Source organism: Chaetodon trifascialis, chromosome 16, assembly GCF_039877785.1.
Source record: "Chaetodon trifascialis isolate fChaTrf1 chromosome 16, fChaTrf1.hap1, whole genome shotgun sequence".
Classification (NCBI taxonomy): Eukaryota; Metazoa; Chordata; class Actinopteri; order Chaetodontiformes; family Chaetodontidae; genus Chaetodon; species Chaetodon trifascialis.
The window spans coordinates 10,358,525-10,377,905 of NC_092071.1; the positions used below are offsets into that span (position 1 = coordinate 10,358,525).

General features: G+C 42.3%; 3 protein-coding genes across 3 annotated transcripts; 1 reads left to right on the top strand and 2 right to left on the bottom strand.

Annotated features, from left to right (window-relative positions):
- Positions 1-1,495: 1,495 nt before the first annotated feature.
- Positions 1,496-8,505, bottom strand: aifm5 (apoptosis inducing factor mitochondria associated 5). Its single transcript, XM_070983281.1, has 19 exons — positions 8,487-8,505; positions 8,151-8,241; positions 7,284-7,393; positions 7,022-7,131; positions 6,892-6,936; positions 6,712-6,793; positions 6,348-6,460; positions 6,155-6,241; positions 5,878-5,969; positions 5,155-5,285; positions 4,862-4,977; positions 4,696-4,767; positions 4,528-4,591; positions 3,921-3,997; positions 3,657-3,774; positions 3,072-3,170; positions 2,566-2,641; positions 2,337-2,441; positions 1,496-1,529 (listed from the first exon to the last, which is right to left on the bottom strand). The coding sequence occupies exons 1-19, from the start codon at positions 8,503-8,505 to the stop codon at positions 1,496-1,498; spliced, it is 1,641 nt and encodes a 546-aa protein (XP_070839382.1).
- Positions 8,506-10,394: 1,889 nt separating this feature from the next.
- On the top strand, positions 10,395-14,250 carry LOC139344917 (TLC domain-containing protein 2-like). Its single transcript, XM_070983355.1, has 5 exons — positions 10,395-10,573; positions 10,668-10,750; positions 11,222-11,304; positions 13,581-13,786; positions 14,052-14,250. Exons 1-5 carry the CDS (start codon positions 10,395-10,397, stop codon positions 14,248-14,250), a joined length of 750 nt encoding a protein of 249 aa, XP_070839456.1.
- Positions 14,251-15,041: 791 nt separating this feature from the next.
- Positions 15,042-19,346, bottom strand: LOC139344916 (F-box only protein 40-like). The gene is made up of 6 exons (XM_070983354.1): positions 19,316-19,346; positions 17,594-18,760; positions 16,716-17,002; positions 16,394-16,525; positions 15,566-15,902; positions 15,042-15,254 (listed from the first exon to the last, which is right to left on the bottom strand). The coding sequence occupies exons 1-6, from the start codon at positions 19,316-19,318 to the stop codon at positions 15,042-15,044; spliced, it is 2,139 nt and encodes a 712-aa protein (XP_070839455.1). The 5' UTR covers positions 19,319-19,346.
- Positions 19,347-19,381: the final 35 nt, after the last annotated feature.

The following is a 19,381-nucleotide window of genomic DNA, read 5'->3' on the forward strand; positions in this document are numbered from 1 at the left end:
ATAATGTGCTGAATCACTTACTTGTAACAATGTGTTTGGGTGCACAGTAAGGCTTAAAGGCACTCCTGGTGGATACAGTTTTCATTTTAAGCCCTGTCTTAACAGTATAATGCTGTAAATGAAATTCTATGACAGATGTGCGGTTGCAGGAGTATCAGGGGAGTCAGTGTTGCCTTCTGCCAGTAAAATGAGCAGAACAATGGAAATTACTCTACAATTTGCTTCAAGAGTGGATCCTTAATGATCTGTGAGCTTAACAATTCAATTAACATGAATGACGATATATACCAGTAGACAATATAAAATATGCTGCTTGTTCTTGATACAGATTTGTAATTTTTTTGTTGAATATTCTTGCTTTGTCAGGTATTTAATTTGCTCTATTAGCTAAAAAATAAGTTTCTTGTCTGTTTTTTTTCTTTTACATTAACGATTTCTCAATTGATTATGCAGAAAATGTATTATATCACCATTATCACCATGTAAATGCCATATATCAAATGAGTCATATCAAATGACAAGATATAAACAGTGACAGAGGATTTTACCTATATCTTCCACCCCTGTTAAGACATAACATTTCAACCCTTCTACATACAACATGAGTACAAAATATAAGCCACTGGCACCTTCAATCCTAAAATATCATAACTGGTACTGGCCTTAAAAGGTTCTGCCACCCCTGGATACAGTGAACTGAGGCATGCTGTTGACAGGAAGGGTGCTGAGAGGAAGTGAAATGTGGAGGCGTAAAGAGAGGTGTGAGGTAAAGACAGTGATAAACCAGCAGTGAGCCAGAGGGGAAAAGAGAGGAAAACGCAGCATTTCTTTTGTGCACGTTTTGTTACTCTGCCTTTGTGTGCTATTTGTCGACGGCCTATTGTTCCCTGTTGGTGTGTTTTGTTGCCGTTGCCTGTTTCAGCATCTCTGCATCAAAGAGCTGCACACTCCCCCTCTGTTCTCCTAATCCCCCCTCCGACTCACTGGACCGGACCACAGTGGCCATTAAGGTCACTTGTGTTTTTCCAGCAGCCCCATCCAAGTAAAAAGCAGCATATGCCGCCTTTTGAATATTAACAGCAGAGAACATACTGAGGCATCCTAAATGTGATGTCTCCGGACTGTTACTGGAATACCTTTTGGAGACATAAAGCCATTAAAATTAAAAAATGAAATCTAATGAAATGATAAAAAATAGTAAGACTAAAAAAGAAGTCCCAAAAGCCGCATCCATCTGAGGTATCTGTTGTTTTCATGGTGGAGTCCCCCTCACATGACGTACAGTTTAAATCCAATACTTCAACGCTGTTAATATAAACTTCACTGTGGATTCTGCTTTAACTGTCTGTTCTGGATCAAACATTTTAACCCAGGTCTCCAAACTCTTTGTCCTTGGTGAGAGCGGTGGCGACGACGAGACAGATGAATGACATTCTGGCTGCATGTCGACGTCGTGCAGATGATGTGCTGAGCGGGCGAGTGGAGAAAGTGTTGATCAGGACAGCTGCAGCCAGCTCAGGTCATCTGATCTGTCAGGAAGAGGAAAAAGAGTGGACAGGCTTTTATATGGATTTACAGCACTTCATGCACTTGGTTAGCCAGTGATAAGCATTCAATTATAAAATAGTTACCCAACCCTGACTCCAAAGAAGTTGGGACACTAACCATAAATAAAACAGAATGTGATCATTTGCTAATCCTGTTTGACATATCCTCAGTTGAATACAGAACAAAGACAATATATTTAACACTTCACCTCATCAGCTTCATTGATTTTTGTAAATGTCTGATTATTCTGAATTTGATGAAGCAACATGTTTCAAAGAAGTTGGGACAGGAGCAACTACAGACTGGGAAAGAGGTGGAACGCTCCAAAAACAGTTTGGAACATTCCACAGGTAACCAGGTTGATTGGTAACAGGTGATCATGATCATCTCCATGATTGGGTATGAAAGGGACATCCTGGAAAGGCTCAGTCAGTCACAAGCCGGGATGGAGAGAGGTTCACCACTTTGTGAACACATGACTGTAGAAAGGAGATTAGTACATGGGCTCTGGAACACTTTGTGAAACCGTTGGCTGTGTTTTTATTTATATTTTACACAGCGAATTAGTCAATTCCAACTTTTTTGGAATTAGGCTTGTATTTAGCCGCTTCAAAGTTCAAATGCAGTGAATTTGTTTCAATCTGTTTGGGGGTCTTTGATGCATGTCATCCCCCATCTCTCTTCCTTCATTTCCTGCTGAATCTCTACTGTTCCCTGAGCAAAAAAAATGGCTCAAAAATCTACTTTAAAAAGATGATTAATCAAAACAGAAGACAGACTTTACATACTCAGCCTCTTTCTTTGTGATGACTTTTCCTGATACGAGCCTCTCAGCTACTGCTGACACTGCTGGGTCGTAGTTTAGGCTCGCAGCCGCTATGACCTCATCGTCCCTACAGGTGAAACAACAGAACAAGCAAAAATGTACATATCTGGAAATGCAATTGTTAAAGGAGTTATATTTTTCTGGGTGCAGATGTAGTTTGTGAACAGCAGCAGCTGTTTTTCTCAACTTACTTGATGTACAATGCCAGGAACTTCTTGTCCTCAAACTTTCCTTTCATTACAATCTCAGTGTATCCCTCTCCATAGCCTGCACACAGCCACAATAAAAACACGAGTTACTTTCAGTGATGATAAGTGATCTTTGATTAAAGGGTCCAGTAAGTGAGTGAGTTATTGGCTTAAATGTTAAGATACAAACATAGAAAATAACTTAATAGAATCAAAAAGAAATGATCCAAATAATATTGCTGCATCTATCTTCCCGCATCTGCTCTTGTGTGTGTGTGTGTGTGTGGGGGGGGGGGGGGGGGTTGGGGGGGGTCTGTGTGAAAATGCTGCGACAGCCTCAATCATGTGACTATGAAGGCTGCACTGAGTATTATGGGGTTTGTATCAAACTGAATGATTACAAACAAACACACAAACATATGCAAATGTGTGTGTGTGTGTGTGTGTGTGTGTGTGTGTGTGTGTGTGTGTGTGTGTGTGTGTGTGTGTGTGTGTGTGTGCGTGCCCACCTGCATATCGGATGGTTTTACTCAGTAGGACGGTCCAGTAGAAAGGAACTGAGGTGAGTTCAGTTTGTTTATCCAGCATGTTCAGAGCTGCTATCCTCCCTGAACAACAATAAACAAACATTTATGTTCAACTGGAACTCATGTTCAGCTGGTTGCAGTCTGCAACCTCACCACTAGATGCCACTAAATCCTACGCGCTAGACTTTAAATCCTAAACTTATGCATTTCCATGGTAACAATCAATGACACCTGTGGACCAGTGGAACGAAAAACAGAAAACATGGCTCAAAATTTGGACATTTTGCTGAGTGAGCAATAAGAAGAGTGTTTTAGAGACGACAGTAACCTGTTGGAAATGTGCCACAGCGAGGACGTAATCAGTCGTTTTCATTTGTTCGAGTCTGGTTTGACATGGTTGCTGAGTTGCCATGTTTAGTTTGAAGAAAGTTTTAATCACCCAGAATGCCTGGCAAATTATTTCAGGTCAAGATAGTGAAGAACTTAATTGTTTTTAGACGCCTATCTGAAGTGTGACTATAAGTTTGACCGGACTTTGTAAATACATTTAACTTGTCACTACATTACCATGTGCTTGTGCCATCTGCCAGTGTCCGATGTTGACCAGCTGGTTTTTGGCCATCGCCAGCGGGAAGGTGGCCAGATCGCCCCCGCAGAACACATCAGGGATATTGGTGCGCATGTACTGCATGAGGGAGACACAGGCAGAGAACTGATGATGAATGGTGCAGAATATGCTGATTGATGTGAAGAAGGAGAACCTGTGCCCGATTTAACTGCTCAAGACGGTGGTCTGACAGACAATGATGCATTATGTACTTATGTGCTGACCTTGTCGACTAGTACAAAGTTTTTCGAGTCCATCTGTATTTTGCTGCTTCGCAGGAACTCTGAGTTGGGTTTGATGCCTGGGGGAAGAGAGGATGTAAGTGGTTTAGCAGGTTTTACTGCTGATGCTGTTGAGATGTGTTTTTTTTTTTCCTTAGCACTGAAGCACTGAATCTATCAGGGCTTTCTGTGTGTCATTAGGAAATATAATACAATTACAAAAACACGTTTAAAGCAAATGCTTTTTGCTTTAAATCAGCTGCCCTGACTGAGAGCAAAGGTAGCAAAGTCAGCATTTTCTAAAGCTCACTGATTAACATGTTATACCTCGTTAAAGATCAACATGCCAATGACAAAACTCTTTGTCAGTCTGATGTGAAACTGAAAAATGTCGTTGCTATATAATTACTGAATGAATAAAAATAATTCATTTACTAAAAATGCATTCTCCAAAGGTCAAGTTTCACATTTATTATATGAAGCGATTATGATTTAGAGGACACGTCTAATTGATAATGTGAAGACATTAAAGAATAATAAAGTTAATGAGCAGTACAAATAATAAATATGCAGATGATGTAATCAAAAAAGATGTCTGCGTTGCACTTACCAATACCAACGATCAAAACGTCTGCTGGGATAACTTTTCCACTTTTAAGCACGACCTCCTTCACCTTGAGGAAGCAAGGACAATGAGACAGGAAGGCTGAGAGTGTCTCAATGATGTGGTCCCAATTTGAAAAACCAATTTGGCACAGCGTGAATTTTTCCACTTTACCTTGCCGCCCACACCTTTGACCTCTGTCACATTATCGTTCATGTAGAATCTCACATTTTTCTCCGACAGCATCTGCAGGAACAGCAGAGTTTAAAGAAACTGAACTGAGAAGCAATGCGACAGCATGCAGGCCTTTCTCTCTCTCTCTCTGTCTCTTTTTTCTTACCATCATGGTGAATCTGCCAATTTCACGACCCAGGGTGTTCTGGTACGGCAGCTCACTGCTGCCGATCACTGTGATACTGGAGGCTTTGCCAATCAAATAAGATGCGATTTCCATGCCTGGAAAAAAAAAAAAGTTATTGAAGGTGCAGTAGAGAATATCGGGAAGTAGAAAATATCCAAATGAAAAGCAGACAAATGAAAATAACTGCAACTTTTTGGAGCCCCAAACCTGACAAACACTGCAAAGCACCACTAAAGTTGAAGGAAAAAGCATTTTCGCACACTGCACAGTACCGACAAAAGAGGTTCCCACGAGGACGACGTTGCAGCCCAGACAGGCTGCATGGATTTGCCGGGCGTCCTCTGGTGTCTCCAACATCTTGACATTGTCCAACTTCATGCCAGGCACATCCAGACCCTTTGCCCTAAAGGACAGGCCATGACTCTGTTTATAAGCAATGCAGTGCAGTGTGGCGCTGCTGCAACAGTGATCGTTTCCCTGGTGCGATGTTCAGATACAGTTATCTTATAAAGCTTTCACTGAATCTGTACATCATCTGTTGTGCATGTCAATGTGTCCTCTATTCTGTATCAGACTGACTATGTGAGTGTGTTTGTTGTGTTTTTTATTTTCTCATACATTTTACATCAAATGTCACCCAACAAACAACACCAGTGTTTATGATAGAAGTATAGACTTAAAAATGAGCAAAAACAATTAAAACCTAAATGAATCTTGCTGATTTTTGTTTCCTCCTGCAGCTTCTTTAGATGCTCTTTGGCTTGTATGAGTGGGAAGGAGGCACTCGATAATCTATGATCATTTCTTCAGCTACAAAACTTTAGAGAAACATCGTTCATAGCATAAGAAGGTTTATGAGAGGGAAATAGTCCAAGGAAAACAAAACAGGATCAGTGTGCACATTTGTGGGATGAGGTGTAGCTGGGCCCCTAAAAGGCACGCACAATGACACCCTTCCACACATGATCAGTGTTTGTGTGTGTATTCATCTGTACCTGCAGCCTGTTGAGATGAGAAGCTGATCATAGCACTGGACTGAACCATCATCAAATGTGACTGTCTTCTTGTCTGTGTCCACTGACAGCGCCTGTAAACACAGCAAGAGTTTCACAACGTGGCCTTTAGATCTGAAGCACTATGAATCCTCCCACACTCAGGTCCCGATCAGCGGCTCAGTCCCAGGACGACATTAACGTGTCACGAACCGTCCGGTGCAGAACTGACTCTGCAGACAACATTTGTGTGGAGACAGGAGAAAGCAAATCAACTCACCTCTTTCTTGAGCCACACCTCGATGTCATACTGATGGAAAAACTCCATCCTCCTCAGCAGAATGCTCTCACTCTCCACATTCATCACCTGTGAGATGGGTTCAGGGTGTGTGTCTTTAAGTAACGGTAGTGAATTAAGAAAATAACACACACATATTCATCATGTTCGTGTGGCGTCAGTCGCTCTGCAGCACCTTGCTGAGTCGGGTTTTGTCGTAAGGTAAAAGGTCGTCTCTGGTGGCCATGATGATTCTGCCGCCAAAGTTTTCCTGCCGCAGAATCTCAGCGCAGATCAACGACGCAGCTCCTGCGAGTTAACACACCATCACACACACATTAATTAATGAACTAATTGTTAAATCTACAATGATATAAAACAGAAAAGCAGCAAATCCTCACATTGAAGAAGCTCAAAAATGGCAAAGATCTTTGCCATTTTTGCTTCATTTAAATTACCATTATCAAAGCTTTAAATGACAGCAACACTCTCTCTCACACACACACACACACACACACACACACACATATACAAAAACATATGAAGTGCTCCACGCTCACCTCCTCCCAGCAGCAGAACAGTGTGAGTAACTCCTGGTACTGCGGTTCCCATACTCTTTATTCTTTTTTCCAGCCTGAGAGTCTAAATCATGTATAATACACAGCAGGTGTGATGAAGATGCGATGAGGCAGGAAGCAGTGAAGCAACATGAACAGACAAAGACAAGGTAACCTACTGACCTTTTTGTTTACAGACACATACACTTTGCTGTTTTGAATTTTGACCTTCAAAAGAGAAAAAGACAAAAATGATGATGAATGTCCTCGAACACTAAACGTCTGTTAGTCTGTCAGTCTCTCTGGTTTGTACCTTGTGGCAGGGTAAACAGTCGATGCCAGGGTACTCCTCCAGATCTCCTGTGTGGACGTTGAAACAGCTGCCGTGCCAGGGGCAGCGCACTGTGTGGCCTGTGATAACCCCTGAACACGCACACAAAATGTGCACGGTGTTAGTGTTAGGAAAGCTATAATTTAAGACTTAAAAACCGGATGATGGATAAACTTCATATGACACATGTAACTGTGAGTAAATGAAGGTGTGCTTATCTTCCTCTGTGTTCACACCTCTTTACCTTTGCTGAGTGGAGCGCCGTAGTGTGTGCACTGGTTTCCGATGGCACTGAATTTCCCCTCGCTGCGCGTCAACAGCACGCTGTGATGTCCCACCTCCACCTCCATCATCCTGGGGTAACACACACACACACACACTGCAGCTTTACATCCAAATGAGACTTTCATGTCTGTGGAGTTGTATATTAATCATCAAGGTGTGTTTGAAAGCAACGATTTTGTACTTGCAATCTTCGTTTTGTAGTTTTGTGTTTCTCTTTCTATTCAGGCTTGAGCTTGAAGTCCACTTTGGTCCAGATTGACACATTTCATCAACTATGAGCGTGACTGCCATGAAATTTTGTCTGACATTCATGGTCCCCACAGGATGAATCCTACAGACTCTGGCGAGCCCCTGGTCAGAATTTGAGTTTGTCCAAAACTTTGACTGCAGAACTGAGTGATTCTCCAACAGCCTCAGCTGTACCTTATGGTTACTTTGCTAATTAGCAAATGTTAGCATGCTGAACTACGATCCTGAACCTGGTAAACATTGTGCCTGATGAACATCAGCATGCCGACATTGTCACTGAGAGCATGTTAGCATTTAGCTCAAATCAGAGCTGCGTCTAAGTACAGCCTCACAGAGTTGAAAGCATGGCTGTAGACTAGTTTGATTCATCACCACTTTACTGTTTTCAGTAATTATGTTTTAGTCAGGTTGTTGGTTGGTTTGTTTCTTTATCAGAGATACATGCTTGGCCACGTATTTGTGTGGCTATCATCATTTGCTGACTTATACATCATTTTCTATTTATCAGTAATAAGTTGTGATGAATAAATAAAAGCAGGTTTGGGGTTGCCAGGTTGTGAACATCCCCCCTCCTTACTGTCCATCCTGCAGGTCTGACTCCAGACACACCACCTCTGTCAGCTCCTCTGATGTGTCCTCTGGATCAGAGTCCGGAAACTCCTGACGGGCTGAACACACACACACGCAGACACACACACACACACACACACACACACATTAATAAGCACATACACGAGTGCATGCAAACAGATTTTAGAGGAATTTAAACATTAAACTACATTACAGATGTAGTTTAATTGACACAGATCATTACTTTTGTTTCAGACACCCAGAGACTAAACTGAATTCAGTGACTGACTGATGAAAACTGTCCAACTCATTTGTTATTGAAACATTCGAGCAGGTTACTCACGTGGTTTGGTCCCAGACATGTCGCTGATTCAATTGAAACACCACAAATATACACAAAGCCCCTGCAGACACATTAAAAGCAAGTCAGATGCTCCGCCGAAAGAAGTTTTTCCTCGTTCACAGATTGTTTTCTGCTCATCAGCTCAATGATGGGATAGGAGTCCATTTCCACGGCAACCGGTCCATCCCCAACCCTCATCCCTTGATCCTGGGAGACTGTGAAAAGTGGACGATTTGGGTTTGATAAGACAAAGGTAAAATCATCCAAAAAGTTACTTTTGGGTGTCGGGTGAATGAGCAGTTTCAGTGATGTCACTGGTCATGTTCAGCCCCGTTATTGTTGCAGAGAAAGGCGACGGTGGTCTTTTGTGTTTCACAGCGGCAGTGTAGAGAAAGGCTGACGAGGCAGTCGTCACTGAATGAACAGGCAACAAAGCACAACTTACAAAACCCGAGGTAGCCTTCTGTCGTTCACACATCGTTTCAAGTTTCAAGATTCATGCCTGCAAAGCTCAAGGATTTAAAACACGGCCCAGTTCAGAGTAAAGTTTATCAATTATTGGATTACAATTATTGATCCATTAACGTGTCCATCACTGGAGCTGATTTATTTTATATGATATCTCAGTTTATGACAATCCATCATGAATTATTTGTTGTATTTGTTATTAATCTGAATCTGCAAAATACTGGAAAAACTCTGGAAGTAAAGTACAAAAACCTCAAGTTGTTCTTGTGAAGTTGGCTTGAATTAATTCATTGAGTTACTTTCCACCACTGTTAATAGGTTAATGTATTGATTCAGGGGATGTTTCATGTCACAGGTCCTATAGTTTGTTTTCAGTTTAATGAAGCTGACGGGTCAAAGGTAAACACATTGGAAGGCGTAGGCTACCTGACATGATAGTGTTTGGTACTGATTAAAGGGAGAGGATGGTGTTGAGTTGGAACACTTCCAACTAATTAATTCCAATTAATTCGTCTTTGCTCAGAGGATAGCTCCGTCAGAGCAAAGCAGGTGAACTGAAGATGTAAAAATGTGAAATTCATCAACAGGCAAGCACAAAATTCAACATTCAACAGGGATTCAACTATTTTATCAGGCCATGAAGTCGTGTTATGGTCGACCCCTCAGCTGTTATCAGTGACCCTTTTATTACTTCATGCGAGAGGAGGAATGTGTGTCAGAGGGCAGGCGTTGTTTCTGTATGTTTTACTCTTCATAAACTCCTATATTTTCCTTCAAGGTGCCAAATTCCATCGTTACAACTTACAGAGCTGTGAAATTAAGTATTATCACCTTTTTTGTATTTGTGAAATGGTTTAATTGCCTTGTTCATGTCCATCTGATAAGTGAGTAAGTGTATGTGTAATACATCTTCATAAGGTGCAAAACAGCAAAAAAAAATCAATAAATAATAATTTTATAGTATATTGTTATATTTTAATCTGTACAACACATAATATTAACATACAAATATATATTGGTTATTACTTTCATTTTCATCTATTTTTGTTTTTTCTTCGTTCATTTTTGATGCCCATGTGTCGCCTAGTCCGTTGAAATATCTCACCAGCCGTTAGATGAAATGTTAAGTTTCACCGAGTGAAAAAAAATACTGCGCGAACAAGAAAACAGTGTGTAGATGAATTTATTGTTTGCCAGAGAGGGAATCGTGTCATAACCATGACCTTCACCTGTTATCAGAGACCAGTTTATCCATTCAAGAGTGTGGAGGAATGTGTGTTAAAGGGCCGCATTGCATACATACACACACACGCTGCATGTTACGAAGACTTCGGCACTTTGTTTTTCAGTCTGTCTTTCCTCAAAGTGTGTTTCAGCGGGGCCCTGAACGCAGGACCACGTGGGATTTGAACGCAGGGCACCAGGCTCTGTGGTGAAGTCATGGATTTGAGGTCAACGTTTCTGGTCATCGGAGGATCCACCTGCTCCTTCAAACTGCTCAACACGATTGTCAGATTCCTGCCAACACCGGAGTCGGCTCGCAAGAGAGCCTGGAAGTGGAGTAATATCAGCACTTCTTTAGCTCACAGCTCGCTGACAGGGACATGGGCTGCTTTATGGTGCGTGCAGACACAACGGTCAGGGTTGGTGCGGTCATTTATTTTCATTTGTACCCTTCCTGAGGTTTCTCCCTCTCTCTCTCTGTCGATGCAGTTTGTACCGTCAACCTCAGATGTTGAAGGACCTGATCTCCTCTCACTCCTTGTTCTCCCACAGCCTTGTAGCTGTGTCTACAGGTGACACCCTCGAACTAACACACACAAATTCACACACCTACTAAAAGTTAGTTTACCTCATTTTCAAATCAAATGCTCGCCATATCACAACGTGCACATTTTGATGGCAAGAATACAGATACATGTAGATTGTAAAACATAAGCAAAGAGCTTGGATTCAGGAGGATGTTGAGCAGCTTCAGGTGTTGTCAGATAGGTAGAACCTGAGTCACGAGACAGACCACACAAACACACAAAAGGCAGCACAGCTTTCAGAGAATCTCCTGATCCACATCTAAATATCTGGAAGAAGCACCAGCAGCCAGCAGAGAGCGAGGTTCATGGTCCAGCAGAGAGGAGCCTCAGTGAACGAGAGAGAGAGGAGAAAACTAGAGAGAGAAAGTTAATATAAAGTTATATATTCACTGAGACTGAGTCCGACCCGCTGTGGTGCTGCATGCTTACATTCAACTCGTTTGCTTTCTCTTCTAGGTTATTTTATCAACGACTTCTTGGACGTGGCCTTCAACCAGTCATTTAAACAGTCCTGGGAGGTGCTCCTCCACCACTCTGCAGTAATAAACTTTACACTTTACACTGTGTAGCATCGTGGCAGAGAGAGCTCAATGTGCTGCAGCATGTAGATAAAACACAAGCACTCATCACTTTTGTCATATTTAGAAGAAAAACTACATTTGGCTTTAACATTGTGACTGCAAGTTATTATTGCAGATGCTAACTACGCTTAGCTTTAGTCTTACAAGCAAGTGTTCAGCAGTGTTCAGTGTCCCCTGGAAACGTCTTTTTTGTTGTGTCTGACCTGGAGTCGCTCTGTGTTTGCAGTGCTTGTGTTCTATTTGCAGATGATTTCTGAGGATGAAGTGTGCTCCGCTCTAAGGAGCCACCATGTGAATGCTAGTATGTTAAAGAACCAGCTCCTCAGGCAGTACTTTAGTTCAAACCGTATTGGCTAATTCTGTAAATAGAGCAAAATCTCACACACATTGAATGTAAAAAAGGAAAGCAAAACACAACATGAATCGCAGACTCAGCAGTTTATAGATTTTAGACTGCAAGTTAAATCTTTTAATCTTAGCTTAAAGATCCATTTAGCCAAGCAGTTTTACTTCCAGCCAAAACTGGAAAAAAACACTGCCCTTTTTTTTAAATGACAGCTGCAGCAGATTAGCGATATGCTTATACGGATCATTTGGGGATTTAATGGAAAATGTCCTACTGATTCATAGAAGTCTGAAGATTTGTCAGGACAAAATAACAAAAATAGCGTTTTCAGTAATGTGCAGTGGTGGAGAGTCACTACTGTGAGTACATTTGCTTCTGAACAATTTTGAGATACTTTACATATATTTACATCAGATGCTGCTTTAGACTTCCTTTCTTTCTTCTTTCTTTCATCCCAGAGAGAAATATTGCTGCTTTTAATCCACTACATTTGTCTGACAGCAAGGTAGTTAATGCACATCAAACTTTATGTTCGACACGTGCGATTATATCATGCATAATCGTATTAAATGATTCATTATTCTAGACTAAAATACCCTACAGAATGGCTGGATCAACCTGTAAAGAAGCCCTGAGGTAGGAGTTTGTTGCTTGGTCCCTCTTGCCCCCTTCTTCATCATATGTTCAACACCCAGAAACCAACCATTGCTCCCACTCACTGACCACAGTTTTTTTTGTTCTTTTCAACATAACTTTATTTAGTAATATGTATCATGTGAGCACAATATGAAATTAAGCCCTTTTACTTTTGAAACTTTAATGGCCTTTTGCTGATGAGGCCTGTATTTTTAATGAAGTAAATATTCTAAGTGCACTTGTAGTGGAGTATTTTTCCATTATGGTATTACTTCTTTCACTCAGGTAAACAATCTGGTGATAAGATCCGCTGTTAATATAAACTCTGTGCTGCTCATAACATGCTGAGGTGTTCCTCTTAATTTGTCCACCCCTTACGTAACTGTGTGTTGTAATGATGACAGGGTCAGTGAATGAAACTGCACAGTCATCCTTCAGTGTTGTGCCAGCGTTCAGCCTTGGTGTGTGTGACAGTTTAATCTCAGGCAGCAGAGGTCGTGACCTGATTCACCTCCAGCAGGGCAGCAGCTCATCGCCTCAGTGTGTGTGACTCCGCGGCCACAACTTTGTAAAATATAACACACATTCTGAGGCTGCACAGAGCGCCTGCTCGTGTGTGTTTGCTTAAAGCAGAGCAGAGTCTGGTAGGAAAGCATTTCTCTATACGTGTAGGATACTTTATATTAGACATCACAGTTCAAGGTCTGCTTCGTGCCAGTGCTGTGTGGGAGCTTTATATGCTTCAGGGCAGCTTTCAGATAAGGCTCGGGAGTTTATGGTTGCCAGGCTGGTAAATGCTCCCCAGTACATCCTCCTCTAATATGTCACTCTTTTTCATATCTTGATATTTAATTCATCAAGACCTCAGATGCAGAGTCTGATCACTTACCTTCAGGCTACACAACATCTGCACCAAAATCTGCTCACAGCAGCTTCTCAACACCTGCAGAGGTCTTCCTGATCGATTAAAGAAATTAAATATGAAACAAGCTACAGCATCGAGGGACTTTTTGCAACTTAGCAACTTAAAATGGCTTAATATTTATTATGATGCATAATGATTGACTAATTAGTACTCAAGTACTCTAAACCCTTACAAAGTTTTGCCCCAGTAGGTTTCTCAGTGTAATTCTCACCAATATTAACTGATTAATCTAAGACCTTGCAGAACTGTGTGCAGCCATGTTGCTGCATATTTCTGTGTCTGCGTGTGTGTTAACCTCTGATTCTTTTCTTCAAACTCTTTTCTCAGGTGATCTCCTGCTTCAGTTTGGCTGTAACTTCCCGTCTCTATCTGGGTTTTGCTGCGGTGTCTCTGCTCATTGAGATCAACTCTGTGTTCCTTCATATCAGACAGCTTCTCCTCCTGTCAGGACAGAGGAACAGGCCAGGGACTGAAATTACAGCCCCTCGTCCCTCCGTGACCTACAGCATGACCAGCTGGCTCAACCTGGGAACGTAGGTGGCTCAGTGTGTCTCTTCTGGACGTTTCACAAAGGTCACATGTGGAAATACAACGTCAAACTGCTTCTTGGACAGGACAGTTGTCACATGTTGTGTTTGTGCATTTGCACATGAGAAATGTTGCTGAACACAATGAGAGAATCATTTTATGTTCATGTGCAGTTTCATTGGTTTAAATCGATGGCGGTTGTGAATTTGAAGGAAAAAATATCTGTGAAGGTTTACATCGTGTCTGTCTGACTTTCTGCCTTTTCTGCAGGTTGTTGGTGTTTCGTGTCTGTACGACGGGTTGGATGAGCCGCTGGCTGGCAGCTCACCGTGAACACATACCTCGCCACGTCCTGGCGATGGGGACAGTAGGCCTGAGTCTCATCTCCACCACGAACACAGTACTGCTTTACAGACTGCTCAGAGCAGACATCCTCACCGACACAGGCAACACCAGCAAGAGCCACTAGAGGGAGCCAGTGCTGCGTTTCTCCTGGTGAAAAATGACTCCGTTCAATTCAATTTTCTACCTCATGATGTAGCTGAACAGTGGCTCATGGACCCGAGGAATTTATAGTGTTTGCTTGTAACTTGCAATGTTTTTCATTATAATAAAGCAAAAATAAAGTAAGACTTAAAAATATTCTCACAGGGGCAGCTTTCAGCTCCAATATGCTGCCTAAACTGTGGTTTTCTATGAGATCATTGGGGAAATTACACATCTGTTTTTTTTTTTTAAATATAAATTTCAGTGTAACTCAGACCATTTAATTATCAGTTAATAAATTAGAACTTTAATTTCATGACTTCAGTTTCATGAAATAAGATATTCGTTATTATACACAACCACCCAAGTATTTATTGTGTTATTATATATATATATATATATATATATATATATATATATATATATATATATATATATATATATATATATATATATATATATATATATATATATATATATATAGTTTTATTCCAAAAATGTATATTCAGTGTTTACAATGGCAGTTAATCAATCACTGCATTTTAAACATATTAATTCACTGTATGACTTATTGGAAAAATTGTCTGCGAAGCAAAAGTCATCCTTAAAGCCATAACTTTAGCATTCAAGTCTAACTCATAATTGCCATAAAATTACATCAGCGTTCCAACATTTATCTCACAACTCAGCAGGGAAAAGAGGACACAGCATGCAACAAGGTCCCTGTTTCATAATAACAGATTAGAGCAGCAGGCAGCGCATCAGGGCTAAACACTACATCATGATCCTCTTGTGCTGGAACAAGTCAACCAGAGAGGGACCTTTGCAGCTTGTCGTGGTTTGGACTTTGAGGCGCGGCAGGCGAACCTTCTCTGTCCTGGTCTCTGTCTCGTAGTAGGGACACACCTTCAGGTGCTCGGACATGGATGGGACGTCTTGGAAGCACCAAGTGTCCACAGGAGAGAACAAGGTGCTGAACTGCCATATCTGAAGTCACAGAGCAAGAGGTGATAAAGAGATAAAAGAGTGTTCAGCTCTGACTGCAGGACTGCAGTTTCCACTGGGGATGAGGAGAAATCTGCTTGTCAAAATGTCCATTTTATAATTTCAATTTCATTTTCTCACTAAACTTTAAGTGTCCTGTACATGCCCAGATGAAGGAACAGAGAGGCTGATAAAAATGTGTTTTTAATTATCAGTGATGCTTACAGCAGCTAAGCAGGAGGGAGTGTTATTATGTATGATCCACTGTTACTCCTCATTGATTCTCCTGATAGACAAACAGGCTCTTAGCTTACCTTCTGCTTCACCCTCCACTTGGCTCCTCCGTGTGAGTAGGTCCTCCTCTCCCAGCAGAGGGTCACCATCCCTCTGTCCTGCAGCAGCGTGGAGCACACCTGCCTCATGAGCTGGGACACCAGAGCCAGCTGGGACAGGGACTGACTGTCCAGGAAACTGGCCATGTGGCACAGCACCTCGTAGGGCAGCGAGCTCAGGGAGTCCTCTCCTCCTCCTGCCCGGCCTTTTCTCTTCCTCTGAGTGGTGGAGGAGTCCACTGAGCTCCTGGGAGGCTGGGAGGCGTCACTCAGAGACACAGGGATGGTGGGATAGAGGCTAAAGCAGCCCAGATCCTCACTGTACACAAAGTTGAAGCAATGGTCTTTAAAGGTGCATTATAGTAGATTTAGTAGATTTATTTATGTGCAGGGGATTTATAAGGTGTTGAACAAAAAGTGAAACAGTCACAGAGTGAATACTGGACTTACATTCATCAGATGACAGAAACTCTGAATAAGAGTAATGTTGTTGTGTATCTGCTGGATGTGTAAATAGGAATCTTACTGCTAAATTGTTTGCCATATCAGCTTTTTAAAATGATAATATCTTGTGTTCACAGCTTGTTTCTGATACCCCCAAGTGGCAAAAAATGTAACATCTCATATTTTATGAATATCAGTAATTATATATCAGATTAAATTGGCCTTTTTCACATCTGAATTTGCTCAACGCTATGTCCTTCGTTCCACCCGTAATATGTCGCTTTAACATAGAATATATCTCATTAAAGAGGGGAGAAGAAAGGTGCATCAGTACTAAACAATAATAAAGATGAACCGTTTTCTCACTTGTAGGTGACGTTGGCTTCGTACGTGGAGGGCTGCAACCTTATCTGGCTGAAGGTGCATCCCAGGTAAGCCAGGGGGCATCTCTGCTCGAGCCATCCATTCACACTCATCTGGATGTCACTGTGGACATTCCTGCATATGACAGCATATTGATTATCACAGAATTAAACCTAATAAAAACATTTTTGTGCATTACATTGCATTATCTGAGAGGAATCTTACAACAACAAAGAAAATATGAAGAAGACTTATCTCCCATCTTGGCAGGAATTTAAAAAACACAGATTCTGGAGAAAATCTGCATAAAAAGACAGAAACCCACTTATAATGTCTTCCATATTCTCTGCGCTGGAAAGTGTGTCCACAGAGGAAGGTGAAGGCGGAGGTGGCCTTGTGGTGGCGGCTGGTGACGCTCTCCACCTGCAGCTGAAGGTGCAGCTCCAGTGGTCTGGCAGTGGTCAGATCAACCAGCGACGTGTTTCTCCGGAAAGGAGCAGACAGGAAGCTGTAGGTCTGAGTGCCCTCATCTTGCAACAGACCGTCTGTGCATATGCTCTCTGCAATGAGGTGACCCCTCTGCTCCTTCTCCAGGGAGCACAGCAGAGAGGCCTGAGGAGCCAGTCAGACACATCATGTGACAAATATTCAGTGTATTTGTGGTCACGTTCGTCAGGAGTTATTAGTGTTATAGTTACTATTAATATGACGACACTGAACTCATCAAGTAATTCGATGTCTTTGAATATTTTTCACTATTTTTTAAAACAAATTAATTAAGTACATGGAGCTTTAAGGCTAGCTGTGTCTATATATATGCATAGATTGGATCTTCTCAGCACCAAGACAGACGAAGTTAGCAACAATCTTGTGAACACAGTGAAACATTTAAAGCCAGATTTTTGGCTCAGGAGATGGTGGAGACCAAAAACAGAGCCAAAAGGAAAGTTAATATTGGTGTTCAGTAACAAGACTACAAATAAATGCAAAGTTTGTTTGTGCCTGCTGGATGTGTAAATAGGCAACTGTTTGCCAACAAGACAACTTAATAAGGTGATGATGCCGGCGTTACGTTCACAGCTTGCTTCTACTGCCCTCAAATTGCCAAAAAATCCCCTTTTGCAGACATAAAAAGGACATTTTCATCAAAAGAAGCTTGATGGATTAAAAAGATTGAAAGGAGGATGAATTTCTCTCTCTCACCTGAACTTCGTCCCACACAGGCATCTCCCCAGGCCCCACCCCCAGGTCGCTGGTATCCACGGCTCGACTCTCCCTCCTGTAGAAACCAGGGTTGCGGATGCGGCTCTGCCTGGCAGCAAAGCTGGTTGGGATTTTGAAGGTACGTACGGTGATGATCTTCATCGGCTCCACATGTCCATAAACAAACTTCTTCAGACAGGAGGAGGAGGGTTTGGAGAAAGCAATGCATGCACTGCTCCCCTGTGTGCAGGTGTTGGGTACTGTGGCACCCATAGAGGTATCTGCTGTATCTTCTGTCAGAGTGGCCAGGCCTCTTCCTCTGCCTTTAGCCTGTCCACGGCCTCGGCCCGCCACAGCTGCCTCTTCAGTCTCCCTGCAGCCACCCATCTCCATACTGAACATCCGCTCCCAGGCGTTGTAGTTCACTAAAAGATCAGCACTCAGTCCTGTGGCATTGGCTATAGCCTCTCTCTCCTCCTGGGTTAGCTCCCGCTCAGGTGCAACCTCAACCTCACCCTCATCCTCATCCTCATCCTCAACTTCTTTTTCATCAGGGGTGGGGAAATTAAACAGGTTAAAAGACTTCCAGGTGTGACCACTGGCTTCCTTTGCAGCTACACTCTCTGCTGCCTTTCTCTGCTTCTCCTTCCTCCTCTCCTCCTCCTTCCTCTCTTCCTCTTTCTCCTCTTCTTCGACACTCTGGATCAGCTCTGGAAACAGTTTCTTCATCTTCATGGAGTGAAAGAGGCGGTCCTGGTCTTTCAGGGCCATGGCCAGGTCCAGACATCCTCTCTGCTCTCTCTCCTTGAGCAGGTTTTCATGCAGTTGTGTGTTCAGATGAGAATGGGCATCGTTGGCCGGCCAGCGGTTCCACTCCATGGAGCAACACACCACGCTGGCCGGACACACCTGGAGGTGAGCTGCCTGCGAGGAGCGGGGCAGGTGGACCGGGCAGCCGTACTCAGCATTGAGGCAGGGCACCCTCACGTTAGGGCAGAGCAGCAGGTGATCCTCCTCTTTGCACAGGTGGAAGAGAGCTCCACAGTGCAGGCGGCAGGGGACGAAAGCACAGCATACCGAGACCTCCACCCGAGCCCTGCAGCGCCGGCTGTAGCAGGAGTCACAGTGGAGGTGCTGTCGAACCCTGGAGGCTCGAGAGCGCTGACTCTGATTGGGTTTAGTTGAAAAAAGGATGATTACCAGAATCAAGAAAAGTTACTGAATCAGCATTTCTTTTAAACTTAAATTTTAAATTGAGTGAAGTCATAAAATAGTAACATAACACCTTTTTATATTACTTTAGCATTTCAAATACATCTGCAAGGTCAGTGTATTTATTAAAAAAACTGCCGCATCATCAGTTAACCCCACTGACCTGCAGGTGGTGCACTAATTGCTCATGCTGTGCAGCCAAAAAACAGATGTCTGGAGGAGATCCTAAAGTTTCTACTGATACCAAATATGTCAGACTGAATTTGAGGAATGTGGGTATAAAATTAAAGGCATCTACATCATTTCAATTTCATAGAATGATTCAGCCATGAAAAACAGGTCTGAATCTTACTTTTCTTCAATCAAGAGCCAAAACAGAATTTACTGTATTCAATACTGTCAAACAATATACAATAAAAATCATTTTAAAAACTTTAAAGCTACTTAAGAGGGAAACAAGGGGGGAAACTAGACAACATTTGATCTTACAGTTGGAAAATAAAACCATACCATGCTTCAGATCCACTGGCAGCACTTTTTTATCTGAAGCTGTAGGTCTGTCCTGCAAACATAGAG